This window comes from Artibeus jamaicensis, unplaced genomic scaffold (assembly GCF_021234435.1).
Source record: "Artibeus jamaicensis isolate MK-2021 breed Jamaican fruit bat unplaced genomic scaffold, CSHL_Jam_final contig_700, whole genome shotgun sequence".
NCBI classification, from domain to species: domain Eukaryota; kingdom Metazoa; phylum Chordata; class Mammalia; order Chiroptera; family Phyllostomidae; genus Artibeus; species Artibeus jamaicensis.
Genome location: NW_026521930.1, coordinates 8,277,354 through 8,299,037, shown reverse-complemented (window position 1 = coordinate 8,299,037; position 21,684 = coordinate 8,277,354). Strand labels below are relative to the sequence as shown.

The 21,684-nt window shown below is 54.4% G+C and overlaps 2 protein-coding genes across 6 annotated transcripts in view; one reads left to right on the top strand and one right to left on the bottom strand.

The window, feature by feature from the left end:
- Positions 1 to 18,019, top strand: part of AXIN1 (axin 1) — a 76,357-nt gene extending 58,338 nt beyond the window's left edge. For 3 of the 5 annotated variants that reach the window (XM_037157253.2, XM_037157251.2, XM_037157249.2), the window contains exons 5-11: positions 359 to 496; positions 7,446 to 7,975; positions 8,475 to 8,645; positions 12,152 to 12,397; positions 14,286 to 14,393; positions 16,106 to 16,273; positions 17,153 to 18,019. In XM_037157253.2, coding sequence (XP_037013148.2) covers positions 359 to 496; positions 7,446 to 7,975; positions 8,475 to 8,645; positions 12,152 to 12,397; positions 14,286 to 14,393; positions 16,106 to 16,273; positions 17,153 to 17,279 — 1,488 coding nt within the window. In that variant the 3' untranslated portion in view covers positions 17,280 to 18,019. The remainder of the gene's footprint in view (positions 1 to 358; positions 497 to 7,445; positions 7,976 to 8,474; positions 8,646 to 12,151; positions 12,398 to 14,285; positions 14,394 to 16,105; positions 16,274 to 17,152) is intronic. The other 2 variants (XM_037157252.2, XM_037157250.2) reach the window with 2 other exon arrangements.
- Positions 18,020 to 18,506: 487 nt separating this feature from the next.
- PDIA2 (protein disulfide isomerase family A member 2) lies at positions 18,507 to 21,638 on the bottom strand. The gene is made up of 10 exons (XM_053671677.1): positions 21,440 to 21,638; positions 20,575 to 20,781; positions 20,371 to 20,504; positions 20,153 to 20,290; positions 19,963 to 20,076; positions 19,743 to 19,868; positions 19,480 to 19,677; positions 19,272 to 19,392; positions 19,011 to 19,192; positions 18,507 to 18,740 (listed from the first exon to the last, which is right to left on the bottom strand). The coding sequence occupies exons 1-10, from the start codon at positions 21,636 to 21,638 to the stop codon at positions 18,507 to 18,509; spliced, it is 1,653 nt and encodes a 550-aa protein (XP_053527652.1).
- Positions 21,639 to 21,684: the final 46 nt, after the last annotated feature.

Below are 21,684 nucleotides of genomic sequence, written 5' to 3'. Positions count from 1 at the left end.
TCTGGGAGGGCCATCTGTAGGGCATACTCACAGAGTCCTGCCAACTGCTTCCCTGCTGACCTGACCCCAGGAGACCAAGGGCTGCCCCGCTCAGTGTCTCTGACTCTGTGGCCATGGGAGTCGGTGCTCCATTCTCACTCCCAGATCAGGTGGGTGAAGGAGGTATTTACTTTGACAAGAAAAGGGGACAGTGAGGAAGGTGATTCCCAGGTGAAGGGGGAAAAAGTAAACGCTTTAAAATAAAATTCAGATTTCACATTATATTCTCCACCCAAAAGGTGCTTGCATGCCACCTTGGCACAGAGAACAGTATTTCAAAATTCTGCATAACTGGCTAATCAGTGGTGTCTCCTTGCAGCGTACTTACCGAATGCCAAAGGAAATTCGCGTGGAGCCCCAGAAGTTCGCTGCGGAGCTCATCCACCGCCTGGAGGCTGTGCAGCGGACTCGGGAGGCAGAGGAGAAGCTGGAGGAGCGACTGAAGCGAGTGCGCATGGTGAGTGGACCTTGGTTGGGGAGATCATGCACATCGTGGTTTTCGAGTTATGTTACTACAGCTTCGGGCCCCAAGGGGTCTCCTCCAGGTTCTCCTGGAGCCCCTTTCTCCCTACTCAGCTACACGCTGGCTCCTCACAGGCTTTGACCTGCCCTGGTGACTGACCAAGGCACACTGTCCTATGACACCTGTCCCCTGTAAGCCCCCCACCCCTATTCGCTTCCTGGGAAGAGGTCTCTATGGTGGGCCCTGTGCCTGGGCCTAGGGAATGACCAGCAGGTGGGTATTGGATGCCAGGGTTGGGGTTCTTGTTTCAACTACTTGTGGGAAGACAATTAAGAGGGAAGCCAGGACACCTCCCAGCTGTTTTCCCAAAGTAGTCACCACACAAAGGCAATACCATTCATCTCGGGGAGATCTAGCACAGGACATGCCCACACTGCAGACTAACCTGCCTCTCCATTTACCCCAGGCTCGGCTTCCTTCCTGCTGTCCTCCCCTCGGTGCCCCGGGCTCCCTTCCCTCTGCTGAGCCCCTTTGGGCCAGACCCCTGACCCTGTGGGTGAGCAGACCTGCCTTGCTGGCCATGCCCCTCGTATCCCTCCTGCCCTCTTGGCATGTGGAGCTGAAATTCCCCTTGAGTGTTGGTAGATGGAGACCCCTGAGAAGCATCACTGGGTCCTGGGCTACATGTGTCTGTGCAAAGCAGAGCTTGCATGTGGCAGGAAGGACTGGCAGTGCCCACTTAGCACCTCAGAGTGCGGAATGGCTTTAGTGTGACTGTAGGCTTCTGTTCATCTTGTCTTCTGACCTGCAGCCTTACTCGATGAATCTTGAATGCTAAGAAATTTCATATTTGTAATTTGTTTGCTTAAATACTTTCCTGCCCACCCTAGCTGATGTGGCTCAGTGGATTGAGCCCCGGCCTGCAAACCGAAAGGTCTTGGGTTCAATTTCCAATCAGGGCACATGCCTGGGTTGCAGGCCAGTGTTTCTCTCCCTCTTTTTCCCTCTCTTCCCTTCTCTCAAAAATAAATAAATGAATACAATCTTTTACAAAAATTATAAAAAATATTTTCCTGCCCATGACTGCAGAAGAGACACCTTGTTTCTGTTGGCCCGGTGTCAGTCTGCAAGTTTCACTTCCACACACGTTCAGAGGCGTCAGTAACATGCGCCCCTGGAGCGGGGCCTTCCCTGGGCCCCTTGCACTCCCCAGCTTGTTGAACTTCTCTGAATCTGGTCTCTCCTGATGCTGTGAGCCTCCACGTCATCGGTGAGAAGCCTTTGCTTTTCTCTTAGGTAGGAATCCTCTGCTGGAGGTTAATGGTCACCACCAAGTAAGTGGGTGTCTTCCATTCTTTTCTCAATATTTTATGTCTAATACTTAAAACTCAGTAAAGTGGTGTTTCTTGAAGGAATTATTTCTGTGCCTGACTGATGTTCCTGTTTAAAATACTGAATCTAAGCCCTCTCAGGCCCTACCAGAACCTTTCAGGAGGGGCTTGCTCTCTTACTTTACACGTCCCAGATGAGTTCTGTGCACACGAAGTCTGGAGACACTGCCGTAAGGGTAGACGTGGGGCACAGCAGATGGTGGTCGTACTTTGCGGTCTCCTTCCCTGCCTATCCCGGCACTGCACACAGGGAGTCCTGCTGGCTGCCCCTTGCAGCTGCGATCCAGGTTCCGGAGCTCTCTTACCATATGCCCAGCTGCCAGCCAACGGGCGTGGCTCCCCCATCTTTCCCTCACATCAAGAGAGCAGGTAGATTCCAAATAACCTGTCACTGAGTTCAGTACATCTGCTTTATTTCAGTTAGTGGTCCTTTGTTTCTGACTGGATCTTTTTTTATGCTGTTGAGGTCCTCACTAAGTTACTCAAGCATCCTTATAAGCAGTGTTTTGAACTCTGCATCTGATTGCTTATCTCCATTTCCTTTAGCTCCTTTTCTGGAGCTTTGTTCAGCTCTTTCATTTGGGCCATGTTTCTTTGTCTCCTCATTTTGGCAACCTCCCTGTGTTTGTTTCTATGTATTAGGTAGAGCTGCTTTGACTCCGAGTCTTGGTAGTGTGCCCTAAGGTAGTAGGTGTCCTGTGGGGTCCTGTGGCATAGCCTCCCCTATCACCCAGACTGGGTACTTGAGGTGTGCCCTTCATGTGGACTGAGTGACACCCTCCTCTTGTAGTTGAGCCTTGGCTGCTGTGGGCAGATCAACGGGAGTGATTTACCCAGGTCAGTCAGCTGCAATGACTGGCTGTGACCACTGACCACCACCTTCCACTGTCTGTGGAGGATCAGCTGTGCAGGGGCAGGGTGGCAGTGCTCCGATGCGGTCTGTAGCTGTCCACTGAGTGTGCTGACCCTGGGGTTTCCAGGGTGGTGCAGGCCAAGGTCAGCCCTTTCTTTTGCCCAGTGCACCCTGCCTGAGCTGTAAAGCAGTCTGAGTTGGCTGCTACTTGTGCTGGGCTTGGAGGTTCCTAGGCAAAGCCAAGCTGTGAATCTAATCTGGCTGCTGCTAGGGCTCATTGAAGCCAGCTGTTGCTTGTTTATTAAGATTCAGAACCAGCCACTTTTATGGAAAAGCCCCTTGGGTGGGCCTGTAAGTTGGGTGGGGCATAGTCTCTAGGGATCTCCAAGGTGGGTCAGACAGTGTTAGCCAGGTTGATGGAGTCTCAGATATGTCCCCAGCCTACTGGCTCTGTATAGGGAGGGCTCAGAAAAGCGACAATGACCTCTGCTCGCTTTGATGCCAGTGTCTCCCTGTATACCAATGGTGCCTTTCAAGTTGCTTCCTGGTGCTGAAGCCCAGAGGCAGTGAGTCTGGGTAGGTGAGTCCCATGTGTGGGTTCTTCAAGGGGAACTGATTGGGGCTCCAGCAGTTTTTTCCACTGACTCAATCCCTGCTGGTTTTTGCAGCCAGAAGTTGTGGGGACTTATCTTCCTGGTACTGGAACCATGGACTGGGGGGCCAGTGTGGGGCTGGAACTTCTGGCTTCTGAGATCTCCCTCCCGAGTTTTTATCTACATGGGTGTGGGACCAGCCTGTTTTGCATCTGTGTCCCTCCTACCAGTCTGGGTGGATGTGGTTTCTTTAATTCCGTAGTTGTCAGACTTTCATTCAGCTTGATTTCTGATGTTCCTGATGGATGGTTGTTCTATATTGTAGTTGTAGTTTTGATGTGGTTGAGTGAAGAGGCAAGCCATGCCTGCCTGTGCTGCTATCTTGACTGGAAGTCAGTATCATGTCAGAACCTGAGATTTGTGGCAGGTACCAGAAGGGTAGACCTGAGAGTAAGATAAATAGCCGGACAGTGGTGATCTCCAGGAAGGAATTTGTATGAAAGTATTTTTAAGTGCTCTTACAGAACGCGTAAGTAAATTTTTCTTACCAGTGTCTTTTCCTCTCCTCCTCTTCTGGGGATTGGGTGACCCTCGCTCCAGCAGAGCAGATGCCAGCTTAAGGGCTCACATGTGCTGACCAGCTAACCTCCCCGCGGTTCCCACAATTCTGTGATCTGTCCCAGGTCACCAGCAGGGACCCCGGTGTGTTGCATTCTACTGAGGGCAAGGGTGAGACTTCCTCGACCTGGAGCGAGTGGCTCTCGGGAACGGGGTCAGAGCCAGACCATCTGTCAGGAACCCTGGACACTGGGTGTGCACTCACCAAGGCCAGCTTTTTTTCATATCCATCAGAGGCCTTATTGAGTAATTGAAGGAATTCTTAGCCTTCTCTGAAAATTCAAACATAGGGAAGAGAGTCCTCATGAAATATGGGATATTTTAGCAGGAGCTGAATCCCAATTTGCATGTTGTGACAAAGCTGGTGTTTTCATTGGTCTTGCACAACCTTTCCATGGACATCAGCTCTCTGTGTGTGAGGGTTCCCCTGAGCACGTCGCAGTTAACAACTCTTAAAACAAGTGTGCTCATGGAATAATGTGTGTAACATTTCTTTTTTGTTTTAATCCTCATCTGAGGGTGTGTTCATTGACCTTGGTGGGGGCGGGGCATTGATGTGAGAAACATCAGTTGCCTCCCATATGCGCCCCCACTGGGGATCGAACCTGCACTCTAGGTATGTGCCCTTACCAAGATCAAACCTGCAACCTTCTGGTGTATGGGACGATGCTCCAGCCAACTGAGCCACCCAGCCAGGGCATGTGTATAATGTTTATGTATTTATTATTGGTGGGGGGGGAGGAAGGGAGACAGAGAGGGAGAGAAACATCTGTCAGTTGCCTCTCACACACCTCCACCTGGGGACCTGGCCCACAACCCAGGTGTGTGCCCTGACCCGGAATCGAACTGGTGACCCTTTGGTTCTCAGGCACTCAACCCACTGTACCACACCAGCCAGGGCACATGTGTGTAAAATTTCTTAAAAGAAGTCAAAGAAAGGCCCTGGCTAGTGTGTGGCTCGGTGGATTGAGCACTGGCCTGGGAACCAGTCGGGGCACATGCCTGGGTTGCAGGTGAGGTCCCTGGTGGAGGGGGTGCATAAGAGGCAGCCATACATTGATGTTTCTCTCCCTCCCTTCTCCTCTGTCTATAAATAAATAAATAAATAAATAAAGTCAAAAGAAAGGAAGAACTCACAACCTTTTTGCTATAGAATTGAGGTGTCATAATTGTTCTGTCAAGTTTTTAGTCTTGGCTCAGTGGCTGTGCATGTTTGTTCTGGCAGGTCAACATTTGGGGCAAGACATTGTGAAGGCAGCTGTGGCTGTGAGTGTCAGTGTGGTTTTGGAATGTCTGGCGCAGATGTTTCGCTCTGTGGTGTCACTGGCAGGTGCAAGGTGGCTGAGCCTAGAACCACCACCAGCTCTCAGGAGAGAGGCTGGTCCCAGCACGGTGTTCTTTGATAAAGTGTTCAAATAAACTGCCCTTTGTATTTTTCCATTATCAGTGCAGGAACTAATTGACAGGAACGTGGCCTTGAGCTCAGGTGGGCTTTCCACAGGCAGTAAGTAGCCTGTGGTGGCCTCCAGACACGGATGCCCAGACCTGAGGTCAGGTGCTCAGGCCCCAAGCTGTTCCACTGCGTTTGCTCCCACAGGCATCCATTAGTCCTCGGGTGCGGCACACCGCACAGCAGCTGCCAGTGCAGTCTCTGTTCCCATGTGTGATTTTGTAATCTAAAAAAAGGCAAAAAATTTATATGCTTTGAAGAAAAACTGGAGTATTGGTTTTGTAAACTAAATAAATCATGCTATAGATTATAGTCCTTTTTAAAAAGAAATAACTACAGAATTTTTTTAAAATATTTATTTATTTTTATAGAGAGGGAATGGGAAGGACAAAGAGAGGGAGAGAAACATCAGTGTGTGGTTGACTCTCATGTGTCCCCGACTGGGGACCTGGCCTGCAACCCAGGCATGTGCCCTGACTGGGAATTAAACCAGCAACCCTTTGCTTTACAGGCCCGTGCTCAATCCACTGAGCCACACCAGCCAGGGCTACAGAATTTTTTAAATAACTTACTTTTGTTGTGAAATTCTGAAAATAAAAGCAAAGAAGAAAGTTAAAATTATTGCCCTGGCTGGTGTGGCTCAGTGGACTGAGCACCAGTCTGGGAACCAAAGCGTCACTGGTTTGATTCCCAGCAGGGCACATGCCTGGGTTGTGGGCCAGGTCCCCGGTGGGGAGCTCACAAAAGGCAGCGGCACATTGATGTTTCCCTCTCTTCGTCACTCCCTCCCCCTCTCTAAAAATAAATAAATAAAAACTTTTTAAAAAAGGAAATGAAAACCATTAACTGAATAGTTAAGTAAGTCTGTAACATTTCAAAACTATAACACTGAATTCTTACATATGCAAAACTTCAAGTGAAACTGGATCTCAGCTCAGAGTTGGCACCTGCACCTCTCAAGGATTTATAGGGGTTTTTTGCTTGCTGCTGCCTTGGGGAGTAAATGGCTTCAATACTTTCAGGGCCCTGGGAAGACCCCTCAGTGCAAAGTCTCCTGGTCCCTTAGCCCTGCAAAACAGGGAGGTGATGGCATGGGGTGTGGGAGCCCAGGGGTCCAAGTCCCTGCAGAGGTGGCTCCAGGCTGTACCAGGAGAGGATGCACTTACCCTCCACCTGTGAGTCCCCTTCTGTTGCCCTCTGACCTCTTTTGTGCTCTATTCTACCCTGAGCCTGAACTAATGACATTTAGATACTATAGCGAGAGGTCGTGTGGTGAACTTTTGGAGATCTTCTGAATTAAAGTACAGGTATAGCTTAGTCCCCCCACTCTTTTCAATCATTATCAAATTGGCTCAACATTATCTTGGTTGGGACAACTCAGTAAGATGAGAGAGTAAGTATGAGCTGTTTCTTTTGGAATTAAAGTGACACAGTATTTATGTTTACACATGGTTCTGTTAACCTGCAGAGAATTGAATAAAATTTAATTAGTTTAATGTGGGAATTTATCAAGAAACACGTAGCAGGATAAAAAACAAGCTCTTCTGTACAAGGGCCATATTCCCTTCGAAAACATTATGGAAAATATGGCAATAAAATTGAGGAATAGGAAAATTTAACTGAAAGAAAACAAAATTCTTTATTGAGAAGCATAAAAGAAAACTAAGCCAATGCGGAGGTTTCTCTGGCGTTGTGTTCCCTAAAGCATTGGTACATGGCAATTGCATGTCCTTGCACACTTACGGGTAAGCACAGCTTCCTGTCCTCAGTTGCCTCTGCGTCCCGGCCTGCAGCCCAGCAGTGCTTGCTCAGGGATCTGCAGGGACAGAAAAAGCTCTCGGGAGTTGGGCAGCACCTCCAGCACCTCCCCTGGTCCTCGCCTCATCCTGGGCTCAGGGCTCCTGACCCCCAGGACACGGCACTCATCAGCTTTGTATTTGTTTGGTAGTTGTTTCTTATTTGTTGTTTGTTTCCCCAAGTGTGAGGTTTCCTTGGTCCAGCAGGTGCCAAGAGGTGATGTATGGCCTTGTCCCTACAGGAAGAAGAAGGCGAGGATGGCGATGTGTCCTCTGCACCCCCAGGGGCCAGTCACAAGCTGCCTTTGGCCCCAGCCTGGCACAACTTCCCACCCCGCTATGCAGATGTGGGCTGTGTGGGGCTGCGTGATGCACATGAGGAGAACCCTGAGAGCATCCTGGATGAGCATGTACAGCGGGTCATGAGGACTCCCGGCTGCCAGTCGCCTGGGCCTGGCCACCGCTCCCCTGACAGCATACACATGCCCAAAATGTCTGGGGTGCTGGGAGGTGCACCCCTGGGGCATGGCAAGCACGTGCCCAAGTTGGGGGCAAAGCTGGAGGCTGTTGGCATGCACCTCCACAGGCACAGCCACCACCACAGCCACCATGGTGTGACCAGGCCCAAGGAACAGACTGAGATCGAGGCCGCCCGCCGCGTCCAGAGCGGTTTTGCCTGGGGCCCAGAGCTACACAGCCATACAGCCAAGACCCGAAGCCACTTAGAGAGTGTGGGTACCACCCCCAATGCCAGTGACAGCCTAGCTTACAGGTAAGTGTCTTTGGTGGTCCGAGCCATGATTTGAAACGGGGCTGTGGATCCTTTGTCCCTGGGCTTGTGGCCATGAGGGGCATGCATATGTTCCCAGGAGGAAGAGGTCTCAGTGAGAGGTCATGTCTCCCATGGATTTTGTTCTGATTTTCTAGGCTAGAATTCCCCTTTAAAAGTCATTAAACCAAGGTCAGCTGCAGGGATTGCAGACGTGTGACCAAGAGCTCAGGCACAGCAATAGGTGCCAGGCTTCTGCCTGGGGTGCTGGTCCATCTGGGGTACTAGCCTGCCTAGCCAATGATGCTTGGACTTTTTACTTCACTTCTTGCCATGGAATCACTTGAAAAAAACCCTGTAACCCCGCAGAGCTGCTAGAATACACCACTTCGTCAAGGCCTTCACATTTAGGGAGCCATACAGGGTATGGAGCACAGGTGGCCAGCCATCCAGTGACGGCCAGGTTAAGTCAGTGGGTGACTCCCAGGTCTTGATTTTGCAGCGGGAAGGCCGGCATGACCTCCAAAAGAAATGCCAAGAAGGCTGAGTCAGGGAAGAGTGCCAGTGCTGAGGTGCCAGGCCCTTCAGAGGACGCAGAGAAGAACCAGAAGATCATGCAGTGGATCATTGAGGGGGAGAAGGAGATTAGCAGGCACAGGAAGGCCGGCCATGGGTAAGCAGTACCTGGTGTCCTGGGGGTGTGGGCACAGGTGTGCAGAACCAGCTGGCAAGCCTCTAAAGCTGCTTTGCCATTGTTCTGCATGGCATGGCCTCACTCACTATCTTCCTGAAAACCATGTACAGTGAAAGCAGGAATTCAAAGGGATCAGTTTAATCCATTGCAGTGTGAGCTTGGGTTTTGTCGGGGAGAGGGAGTGGTTGGTTAAAGATTGTATTTTTAGCATGGACAAGAGAGAGAAAGGGGGGGTGAGAAGCATCAGCGTATGAGAAAAACATGAGTTTGTTGCCGATCACATGCCCCCAAATGGGGGCCTGGCCCACAACCCAGGCATGTACCCTGACTGGGAATCAAACCAGCAACCCCTTGGTTTGTAGGCTGGCACTCAGTCCACTGAGCCACACCAGCCAGGGCTGATTTGATTTGTATATCAATAAATCTGTTAAACATAAGTTACAAGAAAAGAAGTGTAGTCCTGACTGGGTAGCTCAGTTGGTTAGAGTGTCAGCCTGACCTGCCAAGATTGTGGGTTCAGTCCCCAGTCAGGGCACATATAAGAATCAATCAATGAATACACAAGCGGGTGGAGCAACAAACTGATGTGTCTTTCCCTCCCTCCCTCCTTCCTTCCCTCCCGCCTTTCTGTCTCTCTAAAATCAATAAATAAAAAAATTGGTTTTGAGCCCTGGCTGGTGTGACTTAGTTAATTGAGCACCCACCTATGAACTAAAGGGTCACTGGTTTAATTTTCAGTCAGGGTACATGCCTGGGTTTCGGTCCAGGTTCCCAGTAAGGGGCACTTGAAAGGCAGCTGCACATTGATGTTTCCCTCTCCCTGCCTTCCCCTCTTTAAAAACAAACAAACAAATTAATTAATTAATTAAAATCTTTTAAAAAATTATTTTTTAAAGTGTGCAAGCCATTATTACATGAAATGTTGAAGGGACTTAAGAAAAAGATAAAAACTATGGACACTAAAATGGCAACAAACTTACAACAACTGAATCTAAAAAACAAACTAAGGAAACAACCAGAACAGGAACAGGATCATAAACATGGAGATCGTTTGGAGGGTAATCAGTGGGGGGGGAGGGGAAGCATGGGGGTAAAGACGCAGGGATGAAGAAGCAAAATTGATAGGTATAGACTTCCGGCCAAGATGGAGGTGTAGGTGGAAACACTGTGCCTCCTCGCACAACCAAGTTTAAAGACAACAAAGTTTTAGTAACAAAAATGCAGCCAAAACACAGAAAATTGAACTGTACGGAAGTTCAACAACAACGAACCGTTCATCCAGACCAGTAACGGGCGGAGTCAGCGGTGGAGTGCGGTCTGGCAGGAAAGATCATCCAGACCGACCCAGGAATGCAGGAGCACAGGTGGAGGTTGGCGGATCCCAGGTGTGGGGTGGCAACGGGCAGACCCAGTGAGGGTGCAAGGCAGCTGGCTGACCGTGGTCACATATTTGCGCCCACATAAACCAAGTGAAGGAGCGAGCAGTGAGACAGACTGCTCATGCCAGGGCCCCAGTGACGGGAATTAGAGCCTGAAAGCACCAATTGAAAAAACTTCCAGAGTCCAGGTGCCTGGAAAAGCTCCCAGGCTCACAGAGAGTTCGTTGGAGAGACTTACAGGGTCCTGGAGGATACACAAGCCCACTCACCTGGGAACCAGCACCAGAAGGGCCCAATTTGCTTGTGGGAAATGGCAGAGGGGACAGAAATCTGAGAGAGAGAGGAACAAACACCATTGCCCCCCTTTGACCCCACCCCCACATATAGCATCACAACCCAGTGACCTGGGTGGCCCCACCCTGGCAAACACCTAAGGCTCTGCCCTCATACGTAACAGGCACGAACAGACCAAAACATTATGGCTCAAGCAGAAAAGAGCTCAAAGCCCCAGAGCCAATAAATCTAAGTGACCAAGAGCTAACCTTTCAGATGCACAGTTCAAAACACTGGTGATCAGGATGCTCACACAACTGGTTGCTTTTAGTCACAAATTAGAGGAACAAATGAAGGCTAAACTAATTGAAATGAAGGGAAATGCACAGGAAACCAATAGTGATGGGAAGGAAACTGGGACTCAAATCAAGGGAGTGGACCAGAAGGAAGAAAAAAATGACCAAACAGAAAAGAAGGAAGAAACAAGAATTCAAAAAAATGAGGAGAGTCTTAGGAATCTCCAGGACATCTTTAAATGCTCCAACATCCGAATTATAGGGGTACCAGAAGGGGAAGAGGAACAGCCACCAGTGGAAAACTTATTTGAACAAATAATAAAGGAGACTTTCCCCAATCTGGTAAAAGCAATAGACTTCTAGGAAATCCAGGAAGCTCAGAGAGTCCCAAAGAAGTTGGACCCAAGAAGGAACACAGAAAGCACATCATCATTACATTAGCCAAGATTCAAATGAAGGAGAGAATCCTAGAAGTGGCAAGAGATAAGGGGACAGTCACCTACAAAGGAGTTCCCATCAGACTGTCAGCTGACTTCTCAAAAGAGACCTTACAGGCAAGAAGGGGCTGGAAAGAAGTATTCCAAGTCATGAAATCCAAAGACCTACATCCAAGATTGCTCTATCCAGCAAAACTTTCATTTAGAATGGAAGGGCAGATAAAGTGCTTCTCAGATCAGATCAAATTCAAGGAGTTCATCATCACCAAGCCCTTATTATATGAAATGCTAAAGGGACTTATCTAAGAAAAAGAAGATAAAAAATATGAACAGTGAAAGGACAGCAAACTCACAGTTATTAAGAACCACACCTAAAACAAAAGCAAACTAAGAAGACAGCTAGATCAGGAGCAGAACCATAGAAATGAAGATCACATGGAGGGTTAGCAACAGAGGAGTGGGAGGAGGACAAGGGGGGAGAAGGTACAGAGAATAAGTAACATAGACCGTAGGTAGAAAATAGACGGGGGGAAGGCAAGAATAGTAGGGGAAATACAGAATCTAAAGAACTTGTGACACATGGACATAAACTAAAGGGGGGAATGGTGGGGGAGGGGTGTGCAGGGTGGAGGATAATGGGGGGAATAGGAAAACAGTAATGGCATAATTAATAATATACATATTTTAAAAAATTGGTAGGTACAAAATAGACGGGGAGGTTAGGAATAGTGTGGGAAATGGAGAAGCCAAAGAACTCTAAACGCATGACCCATGAACATGAACTAAGTGGGGGAGTTGCTGGAGGGAGTGAAAGTACTGGGAGGAGGGGGGTAAAGGCGGACAAATTAGGATAGCTGTAGTTGCGTAATCAATAAAATATATATTTAATTTTTTTGGAAAATATTTGTGTCACATAGTATAGGAGGAAGTGGCTGAAGCTCATGTGGCTTTTGCTAGCCAGGGCACAAGGGCCTCTGGCCCCAGGCGTCTGAGGGCCAGTGCTGAGCTCAGCCTCTGCTGCTGGCTCCTGCCCAGCTCCAGGTGCCTGCCTGTGGCCCGGGGTTTCAGGCTGTGCCACTTCTGTTCTCTTGCTCCCGAAGGTCGTCTGGGGCGAAGAAGCAGCAGGTTCACGAGAGCTCCAGGCCCTTGTCCATTGAGCGTCCTGGGACCGTGCACCCTTGGGTCAGCGCTCAGCTCCGGAACTCTGTCCAGCCCTCTCATCTCTTCATTCAAGACCCCACAATGCCACCCAACCCAGCCCCCAACCCTCTGACCCAGCTAGAGGAGGCCCGCAGGCGCCTGGAGGAGGAAGAGAAGAGAGCCAGCAAATTGCCCTCAAAGCAGAGGTACAGGGCCATGGGGGAAAGCAGGGCTGGCACCTTTGAGGCCCCCTCTAAGTATGGTGGCTACACTCGGGCGGAACTTCCTGAGGCCTGAGGTCCATACATAGAGCCACTCTGGGTGCCCACCAGCAGTAGTGAGTTTTTCCTTCCAGTGTCTTCTACACAGCCTTGCTCAGCAACCAAGGACTAGGAGGGCAGGTGGTCATCACACCATCCCGGGGGAGTGTGTTTCCCCTGATCACTCCTACTCTGCTTTCTGAGCGTGCACTCGCCCCTGGTCTTTGTGGGAGGCCACTAAGGCCAGGCCTTAGTGGCATGGAACTGCTGGAGGTTGCACAGTCAGGTCACCACTGGTTGCTTGAAGGCTGAGTTCAGAGGTGTTGGTCCCAGGGGTCCTGGCTGCCTCCTTTCAGGAGCCCTACCCAGTGCCATTTGCAGGTAGGACAGTAAGCAGTGCTGAGATACGTGCGGGTATGAAACTTGGGGAGAGACCCAGGCCCCACAGCCACTCCTCACTGTGCTTTCAGGGGCAGAGCAGCTCAGCCTGCTGCCTCCGTGGCCTTGGCCAAGCCCTCTTCTCTCCTCCAGGGAAGCAGGGGGACCAGAGGGGCTTCCCTGACCCTTTTCAATGGGCTTCGAGGTCACTTTCCCAGACATGCTGGTTCGTTGGAACCCCCAGGTGATGAAAGTTTCTGAGGGGCCTGGAATTTGTAGTTTGCACCAAGGCCTGGCATCACATCCCCTGTTTCCTTAGACGTACTAGTTCCCCTTGCCCAGTCATCGGTCATCCAGTTCCCGACTCTACTTCCCCCCATGGGCCTCACTGTGTGGGGCGACGCTGCTCTGTGGAAGGTGCCAGGTGCCAACTCTCCCCATCACCCTTCTTGGGCACAGGTGAAAGTCCGAAGCTGTACCCTGGTCATTGAAGGTGACCGTGTTTTTTACAGCCAACTGAAGGCTCACCTTGTGGTCTTGTTCCACCGACATAGAGCCGGCCAGCTCTGCCCAGGATGCCTGTGGCCCGGAAGCCGACGGGGCAGCAGAGGGCTGGGACTCCTTCCTCTGCCAGCAGTTTCCTAGGGCGTCATTCTTGCTGTGATCTCTCGGGAGTAGGACTCGTGTCCCCTCTTCCTGCCAGCACCCAGCCGTCCCTCACAATAGTGTGGTCTGTCTGTGGCCATTGGAATCATTCTGTGACGTGTTTTGGGGCTGAGCCACCTGTGGAGTTTCAGCCAGTGCTCTGGCATCTCCACATGTCGCTGGTCGAGGGCACGTGGGCCTTTTAGTAAATGGCCACAGAGCAGAGGTCTGGAGGTGGCAGTGGAAGTTCTGGGCCTCCCCAAGCTCTTTGGGAGGTGACCCCACTTAAGTCAGTCAGAGAAAAAAATCACTGTTAGGGCTGCACAGCTCATACCCAGGTGGATGGCCACTTGGAGAGGAGTGGCTGGCCAGTGAACCCCAGAACAGGACTCTGGCTGCTTCAGACAGAGCAGTGACCGTGCTCCAGGACCCAGGCCCACGTCAGAGTGCCAAGTGGGAAGAGCTGCACCCACAGGGAAGAGGGCAGACCCTCTCGATGTGAATGAAATGACAAAAATCCCAGCACCTCAGAGAAGGGGCTCCCCAAAGTGTGTTCCAGGGATCCAGAGGGCTCTGACCACAGACGAAGAATCTGGGGAGCGTGGATGATATAGGTAGCATCTGTTTCTTAGCTGGTCTGACAGTTTCACCGCCCAGACAGGGTTTGCCCGTCTCACAGCGGGAACCTTGCACAGTGGCGATGGAGCCTTTCAGGGAGCGCCTGCTCCACCTGCTCGCCCTGTCTCACCGCGGAGTGTGGAGGCAGCCCTGCCCCAGGCCCGTGTGGCTCACTGACGCGGTTGTTCCCTAGGTATGTGCAGGAGGTCATCCAGCGGGGGCGCTCTTGCGTCAGGCCGGTGTGCACGCCCGTGCTGAGCGTGGTGCCAGCAGTGTCCGACACGGAGCTCTCCGAGACAGAGTACGTGCGTCCCCCGTGGGTCCTCTCGTACTGCTTGCCCAGCCTGCCCTGTGGATCCGGGGTAGTGGAGCAGTGGCATCTGTTCCCAGGTCAGGTGCCTGGGCACCGCACTGGAAGAGCTGGGGCTGCAAGCTGTTCCCAGGCCTTTCCTTCCTGTGTCTGTCAAAGGGGACACACTGACTGTCCATGTGGTGACAGATGACTGGCAGGTTAGACAGGAGGTCCATTTCACTCTGCCTTCTGCGCTCTGGCCATATACCCTCCCCACCTGCCTTTACTGTCCTTGCGACTCCTAGCCAGGCCTTGGGATCTGAGAGTCACGGTCACTCCCCTGACACGCTGCTGACAGAGTGGCAGCACCTGTGGTGCCAGAAGCTGTGTGCGTGGCGAGCCGGGCTATGTTTTCGCTTGGGACACATGCACGCTCCCCAACCTCGTGTGGAGGAGGGTGGGCATCGGGGAGCTGCAGGCCACGTGCAGACAGTGCCTGGTCGGTTCCCCCCTGCCCCCCTCCGTGTTTCTGTGAAGACACGGGAGGGGGGCCTCTCACCTCTGCCCTCGCCAGGTTACCCCAGATAATGCCAGCCGGCTCAGAGCCTTCCCAGCAGGTGGGGCCTGGAGGGGCAGGAACCCTGCTTCCCTTCTGTAAGAAACGGGCCCACCCAGGACCATCCAGGTGGGCTCCCAGGACCAGCTGGGTTTGAGGTTTCAGGACTAAGGGAAGGAAAGCAGGTGTGAAGGATGGCTAATGTGGTGAGCGGCCGCACAGGTGAAGTGACTGCAGAGTGTGTCCAAGAACACCAGGAAGGGCAGAGCCCACTGTAAGCCCCGGCGGCCTTCCCGACCTGACGCTGGTGTGGGAAGCTGCCCACCACACCCCACTGGCAGGGGCCAAAGGCTGTGCCCGTGTGTGCTTGGGCAATTCCAGAGCAGTCACAAGGACCAGGGACGCTTATGAGGACAGGGAGTGCTCCCCGTCCCAGACACAGAATGGCTGCTCAGCACCCATCGAGGTGAAAGCCCAACCCAGGGTGCTGGCCTCACCCGTCTCTGGAGTCTGGCCGGATGCTGCTGCTGGTCTTTGGACGAGCTCTCTGCGGGGGGCAGGTCCGTGTAACTCACCATAATTCTGTTTCTCCAATACCTGGCCTTCCATGTCTGTGCAGGTGATGGGCAGCAGGCTTTAGCGGGGTGCAGGCGGTGCAGTGTGGCCCAGAGGCGGGGGCTGTATTGGTTGTGCTGGCCCAGCCACCTTAAGAAGACGGTGGAAGGACCCACTGTGGGTTCAAGACCTGAGAGGCCTTTCATGTGGCTAGGGTTGGGGGTGCTGCCCATCAGCCAGTTCAGGCCACAGTGAGACTTAGGACTTTCCAGGGTGTGGAGGAGGGTGGCAAGTGAACCGAGGCGCTGTGGCGTGAACGGGGTGGGAGATGAGCTGGCATCCATGCTGTGTGTCTTTGTGTATGGGTTTGGTGCAGGGCTGGAACCCTGGATTGAGATACCATGCGGGGCAAGGGCCCCAGGGGACTGGGTGCAGCTCTGTGGTGGGATGGACACTGGGGCCTGCTGATGCGTAGCATTTCTCAGTGTGTTCCAGCTCACCCCTCAGGCCTCATCCCATTGTTTCCTGGGAAGTCCGAGGCCTCGGGGCTATCGGGAGGTGCCCTGCGGCATTCTGAACCCAGCAATAACCACAGTATCTCTGCCTCCAGGACGAAGTCGCAGAGGAAGGCAGGTGGCGGGAACTCCCAGCTGTGCGACAGCATCGTTGTGGCCTATTACTTCTGCGGGGAACCTATCCCCTACCGGACCCTGGTGAGGGGCCGTGCGGTTACCCTAGGCCAGTTCAAGGAACTGCTGACCAAGAAGGGCAACTATCGGTGAGAATGAAGGGCTGGGGTCTGTGGTGAGAGGCATCCTCCCAGGTAGTGCTGGGGGCCCTGTTCGTGTCCCGTCGAGTCCTTGCTCCTCCCTCACCACCACCCTTAGCCTGCTTACCCCAGCCTTAGGTGATTGAGGCCTCCAGGCCAGCTGAGGGGTCTGGACAGTCCCTACCTTAAAGGTGGGGAAATAGGGCCAAACGCAGTGGTTTGTCTGTCCCCATGCCGGTCTGACCTGCGTTGGCCTTGTCTCCAGCCTTCTGATTCAACCCATTCGTATTAGACACAGCAGCCAGGGTTCTCCTCTTAGGGTCTGCCATGGGCTGCGTGGCCCTGCCAGCCTGAGATCAGCCCGAGGTGAGAGCAGCCCCTGGAGGCTGGGTAAGCACCGCAGGAGGAGGAGGGTTCACAAGGGGTCTTAGCTGGGGTCAGCCCACCATGGTCTCCAATGAGCGGTGTCTCTGTCCACTGAGTGGTAAGAAAGGCCCTTTGGAAATGGAGGGCGTGGCCTCTAGAGAAGGACCTGGCTCCACAGGGCTCTGTGTGGGCCTTCGGGAGGCAAAGCACCCTGTCGGAGAGGACGTGCTCAGCCCATAGGAGGCAGAAGCCCGGGACCCGCCCTCTTCTCCCCGCAGCCCTCTAGGGGTCAGGGCGGAGGGCGCCGTGTGTGGTTATCGCTCACTGTCCATGCTCTGGCACCGGCCACCAGCCAGAACCAGCTCACGTGCCCTGCACGATGCGTCTGGAGTGTGGCCGCCAAGTACTGTGCCTGTGGGACCTTGGGGTCACTCGGCTAGGAGGTTGGGAGGCCCCAGGGTATGGGGGCCTGGGCAGGAGAGGAGTGGACAGGCCCTCATCTCCTCCCACCCCATCCCCCAGATACTACTTCAAGAAAGTGAGTGACGAGTTTGACTGTGGAGTGGTGTTCGAGGAGGTTCGGGAGGACGAGGCCATCCTGCCTGTCTTTGAGGAGAAGATCATCGGCAAGGTTGAGAAGGTGGACTGACCGGCAGTCCCGGCCTCTGCACCAGGCTGCACTCTCATCAGGTGGGGACAGGCAGGGCCAGGCAGAGCCACGAAGGGCTGTGCTACGTCAGGTGCTCTCACGTGTGCGCGGGCACAGCACTCCTCGTGTAAGGCCAGGGACTGCCTGCCCCCTGCCGCCCACCGCTTTGGGCCATCTGTGTCCAGGTGAGCGGGAGTCCCGCTGAGGGGTCCCACAGGCGCCTGGCTGGCTGTCAATGAGGGGGCCCCGTCCACCCCTCCACAGCACTACTTTGAGCCCAAGCAAGCAGAGAGCCCGCCACCGGGCCGCCTTGATGACCTTCCCCAGTGGGCCCCTGCCGCTAACCACAGGCCGCTCACACCAGAGGCTCTGCCTCTCCCTTCAGGACTCGCCCGCCGTGCCCTGCCCTTGTAGGACCTCATGCAGGCCCAGGGCTCAGGGGGCCTCGGGGCCTCTAAACTGTACATGTCACGGAGTGCCTTCAACACAGCTCGTCTCTTGCTGCCACTGTGTGGATCCGGCAGTGGGGCACCTCATTGCTCCCTCTCCACCCTCAGTCTCCACAGCGCTGGCTCAGTGGGCCCTGGGCCCTCCTTTCTGAGGGTCCATGTAAATATGTACATTTTTCAGGCTAGGGCCAGCAGGGGGCCGCCCCAGCCCGTTTTTCATGCTCTGACTTGTACAATTATCTTTTCAAAGGTACTTGGATAATAATGAAATAAAATCAGTTTAGAACCTGCCCTGGCTGTGGAGTGTACAGATCTGTCAGTGGGAGCCGGTACGGGGAGCACCACCCTTGGCCAGCTTCTGGCACAGGTAGCCTGTCCCCACTCTCCTGGCCTGCTCTGTACAGTGCACGTCAGGCCTCAGCAGCAAGGTTACACTGGCGTCCAGAGGTCTCGGGACTGGGGTGTCTTGTGGGGCCGCGATGGCAGAAACATCATATCCAACATTCCTGCCCAGGTGGTGACCCAGACTCATACTTGAGCGGGGGTCCGCTGAGGAGGGCTTGGGAGTAGGGTCTAAGCCCCATCTAACGTGGAACCCCAGGAGGCTGAGATTCGGCCAAAGCTAGGGGCTGGGGGCCAGCCACGCTCAGGAACCACGCACAGTGCAGGACTAAAACTCTTTATTCAGCGCCCGCAGCTTCCCAGGCACCTGGGGAGGTGGCTCCCTAGCACCGATGGGGTGGCTACAGCTCCTCCCTGGGTTCCGAGGTGGAATTGGCTACCGTCTCCTGGAAAGGGTCACAGAGGTGCAGCTTCCAGCCCAGCTCTGCCTCGTCAGTCCCGTGACCCCCCATCCAGAGACGTGTCCAGAAGCCCGGAACCCTGGGATAGAGGCACCTACCAGGAAGGGGGCTAAGGGCTCCTCAGCGGGCTCCTCTTCAGGTAGCGTGCCCCCACTATCCAGGAACTTGGACAGGGTCTCCAGGTCCCGGGGGCCTCTGTAGTCAATCACCTGAGGAGGCACAGGAGAGACTGGAGGATACGCCAAGTCCTCCCAGGCCCTGCCCTGGCCAGGCCACACCCACCCCACACTCCACTGTCTTAAGGTCCCACCCTAACCGAGACCCTGTCCGACCCCAGGCCAGGGCCACAGCCTGTACTGGCTGAGCCTTGTCCTCTGAGATGCAGCCCATCCCAGCGCCCACCTACTAAGGCCACACTGTAATGTCGTGCTCATCTCCATCTGAGGACTCGCACCAAGGAGGGCGGGGTCCTGCCTCACCTTCTGACCCTGCCCTGCTGGGAAGTACTTGAGGGTGGGGAAGCCATGCACAGGGAAGGCTTCCAGCTCATTGGCTGTGGCATCTAGCTTGGCAATGATGATGTCCTTGTGGTCCCTGTACTTCTCAGCCAGTGCCTCCCAGGTCGGTGCCATCTCCTTGCAGTGGGTACACCATGGGGCATCTAGGACAAGGGGGTGTTGGCACGGCCAGCTGGACCCCATACTGCCCACTACCCACCATCCACTGCCCTCCACACTCACAGAACTTGATAAACACATTCTTGGTTTCATCAAAAGCCACCTGCTCAAAATTCTTGCCCACGAGGGTCTTGACTGGATGCTGGTCCCAGTCGGGGGGGACCTCCTGGCTCAGAAGATAGGGCTGGGGGGAACCAGGCCAGATGCTTCATTAGGGGTCTCTCCTGAGAGCTGCTGTTCCCACACCCTGGGCAGGCCACCCAGCACGGACCTTGAGCTTGCCTCCGAGGACTGAGTGGCAGAAGGCGGCTACTGAGGTGGCAGTGATTAGTTCCTGGTCTGCAGGCATGTACTTCTTAGTGGTCTCCATGTTGATGAAGCGTAGGGTAGGGGCCTCCTCCGCTCTGAGCCCAAAGTACTGTAGCACATGGCTGTTGTCGGCACCCACGTCCACCACCACGAACAGCACCTGCCAGCAGGGAGTTGGCACTGGGCACTGGCCTCCCTACCACCCGCCCCCCACCCAGACGGTACCTGCCCCCGGAACGGAGGTGCCGCCTCCCTGAAGCCCGCCAGCAGTTCCTGGTGCAGGGCCAGCGTCTGGTTGATGAACAGCAGCAAGTGGTTGAGGATCCTGGCCGCAAAGATCTTGGGGGACGTCTGTGGAGGCAGGCCGGACTCGGGGCTGGCTCCCACGGCCCCCCTCCCACTGCCCCGATGCTTGCTCCTGTGCATGCCTCTGCAGCCCACTCACCTGGAGGTTGTACTCAGTGACCAGGTGCATGCTGTGCGTGAGGAGGAAGCGGGACAGGTCATCCTGGTCCAGGCCCACCTCGTCTACTGGGAAGTCTGCCCGCCCCTCGTCAAACTGGACAACACCAGACGGGTCAGCAGGAGCCATAGCCCCGACCCTAACCACCACCCTGGCACTGACCCTGACCCACCTTCTTAAAAAGGACCACAGTGTTGTTGGTGAGGCCAAACTTCTGAAAGAGCTGTGGCTGGTCGGTGAGGCCAAAGGTCATGTCCAGAGCATCCTGGGCCAGAGCCAGGAAGGTAGCCACATCCTCGTTCTGCAGGTCCTAATGGGCCCATGTCTGTGAGGCCAGCTGGGGCCGCAGGCCCTGCTCCGAAGGCCTGGACCCCAGTGCCACTAGCTCACCTGGAAGAAGCCAATGACCACCACATCCTGGGCATCTATCAACGCCTGGGCACCCTCCTCATCTTCCAGACGTGTAGTGCTGGGACCCACCCGCCGCCTCAGCCACTCGGCGATGCCCTCAGCCTCCTGGGGGCCTGTGGAGAGCCCCATCAGCCTGGGCCCAGCTCCTGCCCACCCCACCTCACATATGCTTAACCCCTGTACCAGTATATTCCTCCGGGTGTGTGCGGTTCCCGTCACGGAAGAACTTGAGTGTGGGGTACTCTGTCACAGCAAACTCCTCGGTCAGCTCTGGCTCAGAAGGCCCATCCACCTTGGCCAGCCTGGCTGTGGCTGACTCTGCTGCCAGCAGGGCAGCTGCCTTGATGTACTCTGGGGCCAGTGCCTTGCAGTGCACACACCACGGGGCATCTGGGAGACAGGACCATGAGTGCCCCCGGCCTCCACAGTGCCAGCCGCAGCCCCGCTCCTGCCCAGCCAGAGCTGGCAGACACAGGGTCAGTCAGGTCCGGCACGGAACATGTGGTGTCTGTACCCCACTCCTGGAGGGGCCCCAGGCCCGTCCAGCCCCAGCCGCGTCATGGCCACCCACCAGAGACCGGACTATGCAAGGCCCCCAGAACAGGGAACAGTGGCCAGCACCTCCCAGACAGTGCACTTGAGAATGATCTTCCCATTGCTGCTCCCTGCAGCGGCGCTCCCTGCCATATGCTGCTGCCTGTCGGTGCCTGCCAGCTCAATGGCTTTCATATGTGTAAAAGGTTGTATGTGAAAAGCCACAGAAGAATATGCAAGGCGTGAGTTTTTATCTGGCCCTTCACAAAGAGTCTGCAGAAGGACAATGACCACGTGTTTCCCCTCCACCTGCGCCTCCCCTCCCACCTGCTCAAGCTGGATCCCCAGCCCCAGCCCAGCCCCAGAGCTCTGCCTCAGGTGCCCTCTGATGGAGTAGTGACCACCAGGGGAGCGCCTTCAAGTGCATCAGCCACCACCAAGCCCCCACAGTGGGGGGCTAAGCACACTGGGTGACACCTGTGGGTCCCCGGCCCTGCTGACCCTGTGCACTCACAGAACTCCACCAGCAGTGCAGGGTGGTCCCGAAGGGCCAGGCCCAGGGTGCGGCTGCTCAGCACCAAGATCCCATCCTCCTCGGGAACCTCCTCCTTCCGGGGCTCTCCCGAGGGGCCCCCAGGCCCTGGGCTCTGCCCCCACAGGCCTGAGGCCCTGAGCAGCAGCAGTAACGACACAGGCAGGAGCAGGCCGTCCATGGCAGTGCGGAGGCCCAGGGGGTGGGGGCAGATAAGGGGGCCGGGG

Coding starts and splice junctions, on each gene's coding strand:
- PDIA2 (XM_053671677.1), bottom strand. CDS start 21,638: ATGGACGGCCTGCTCCTGCCTGTGTCGTTACTGCTGCTGCTCAGGGCC. Junction 20,077..20,152: donor CTGTGGTCCTTTTTAAGAAG/GTGGGTCAGGGT, acceptor GGTGTTGTCCAG/TTTGACGAGGGGCGGGCAGA. Junction 19,678..19,742: donor CACCTCCGTTCCGGGGGCAG/GTACCGTCTGGG, acceptor CCCTGCTGGCAG/GTGCTGTTCGTGGTGGTGGA.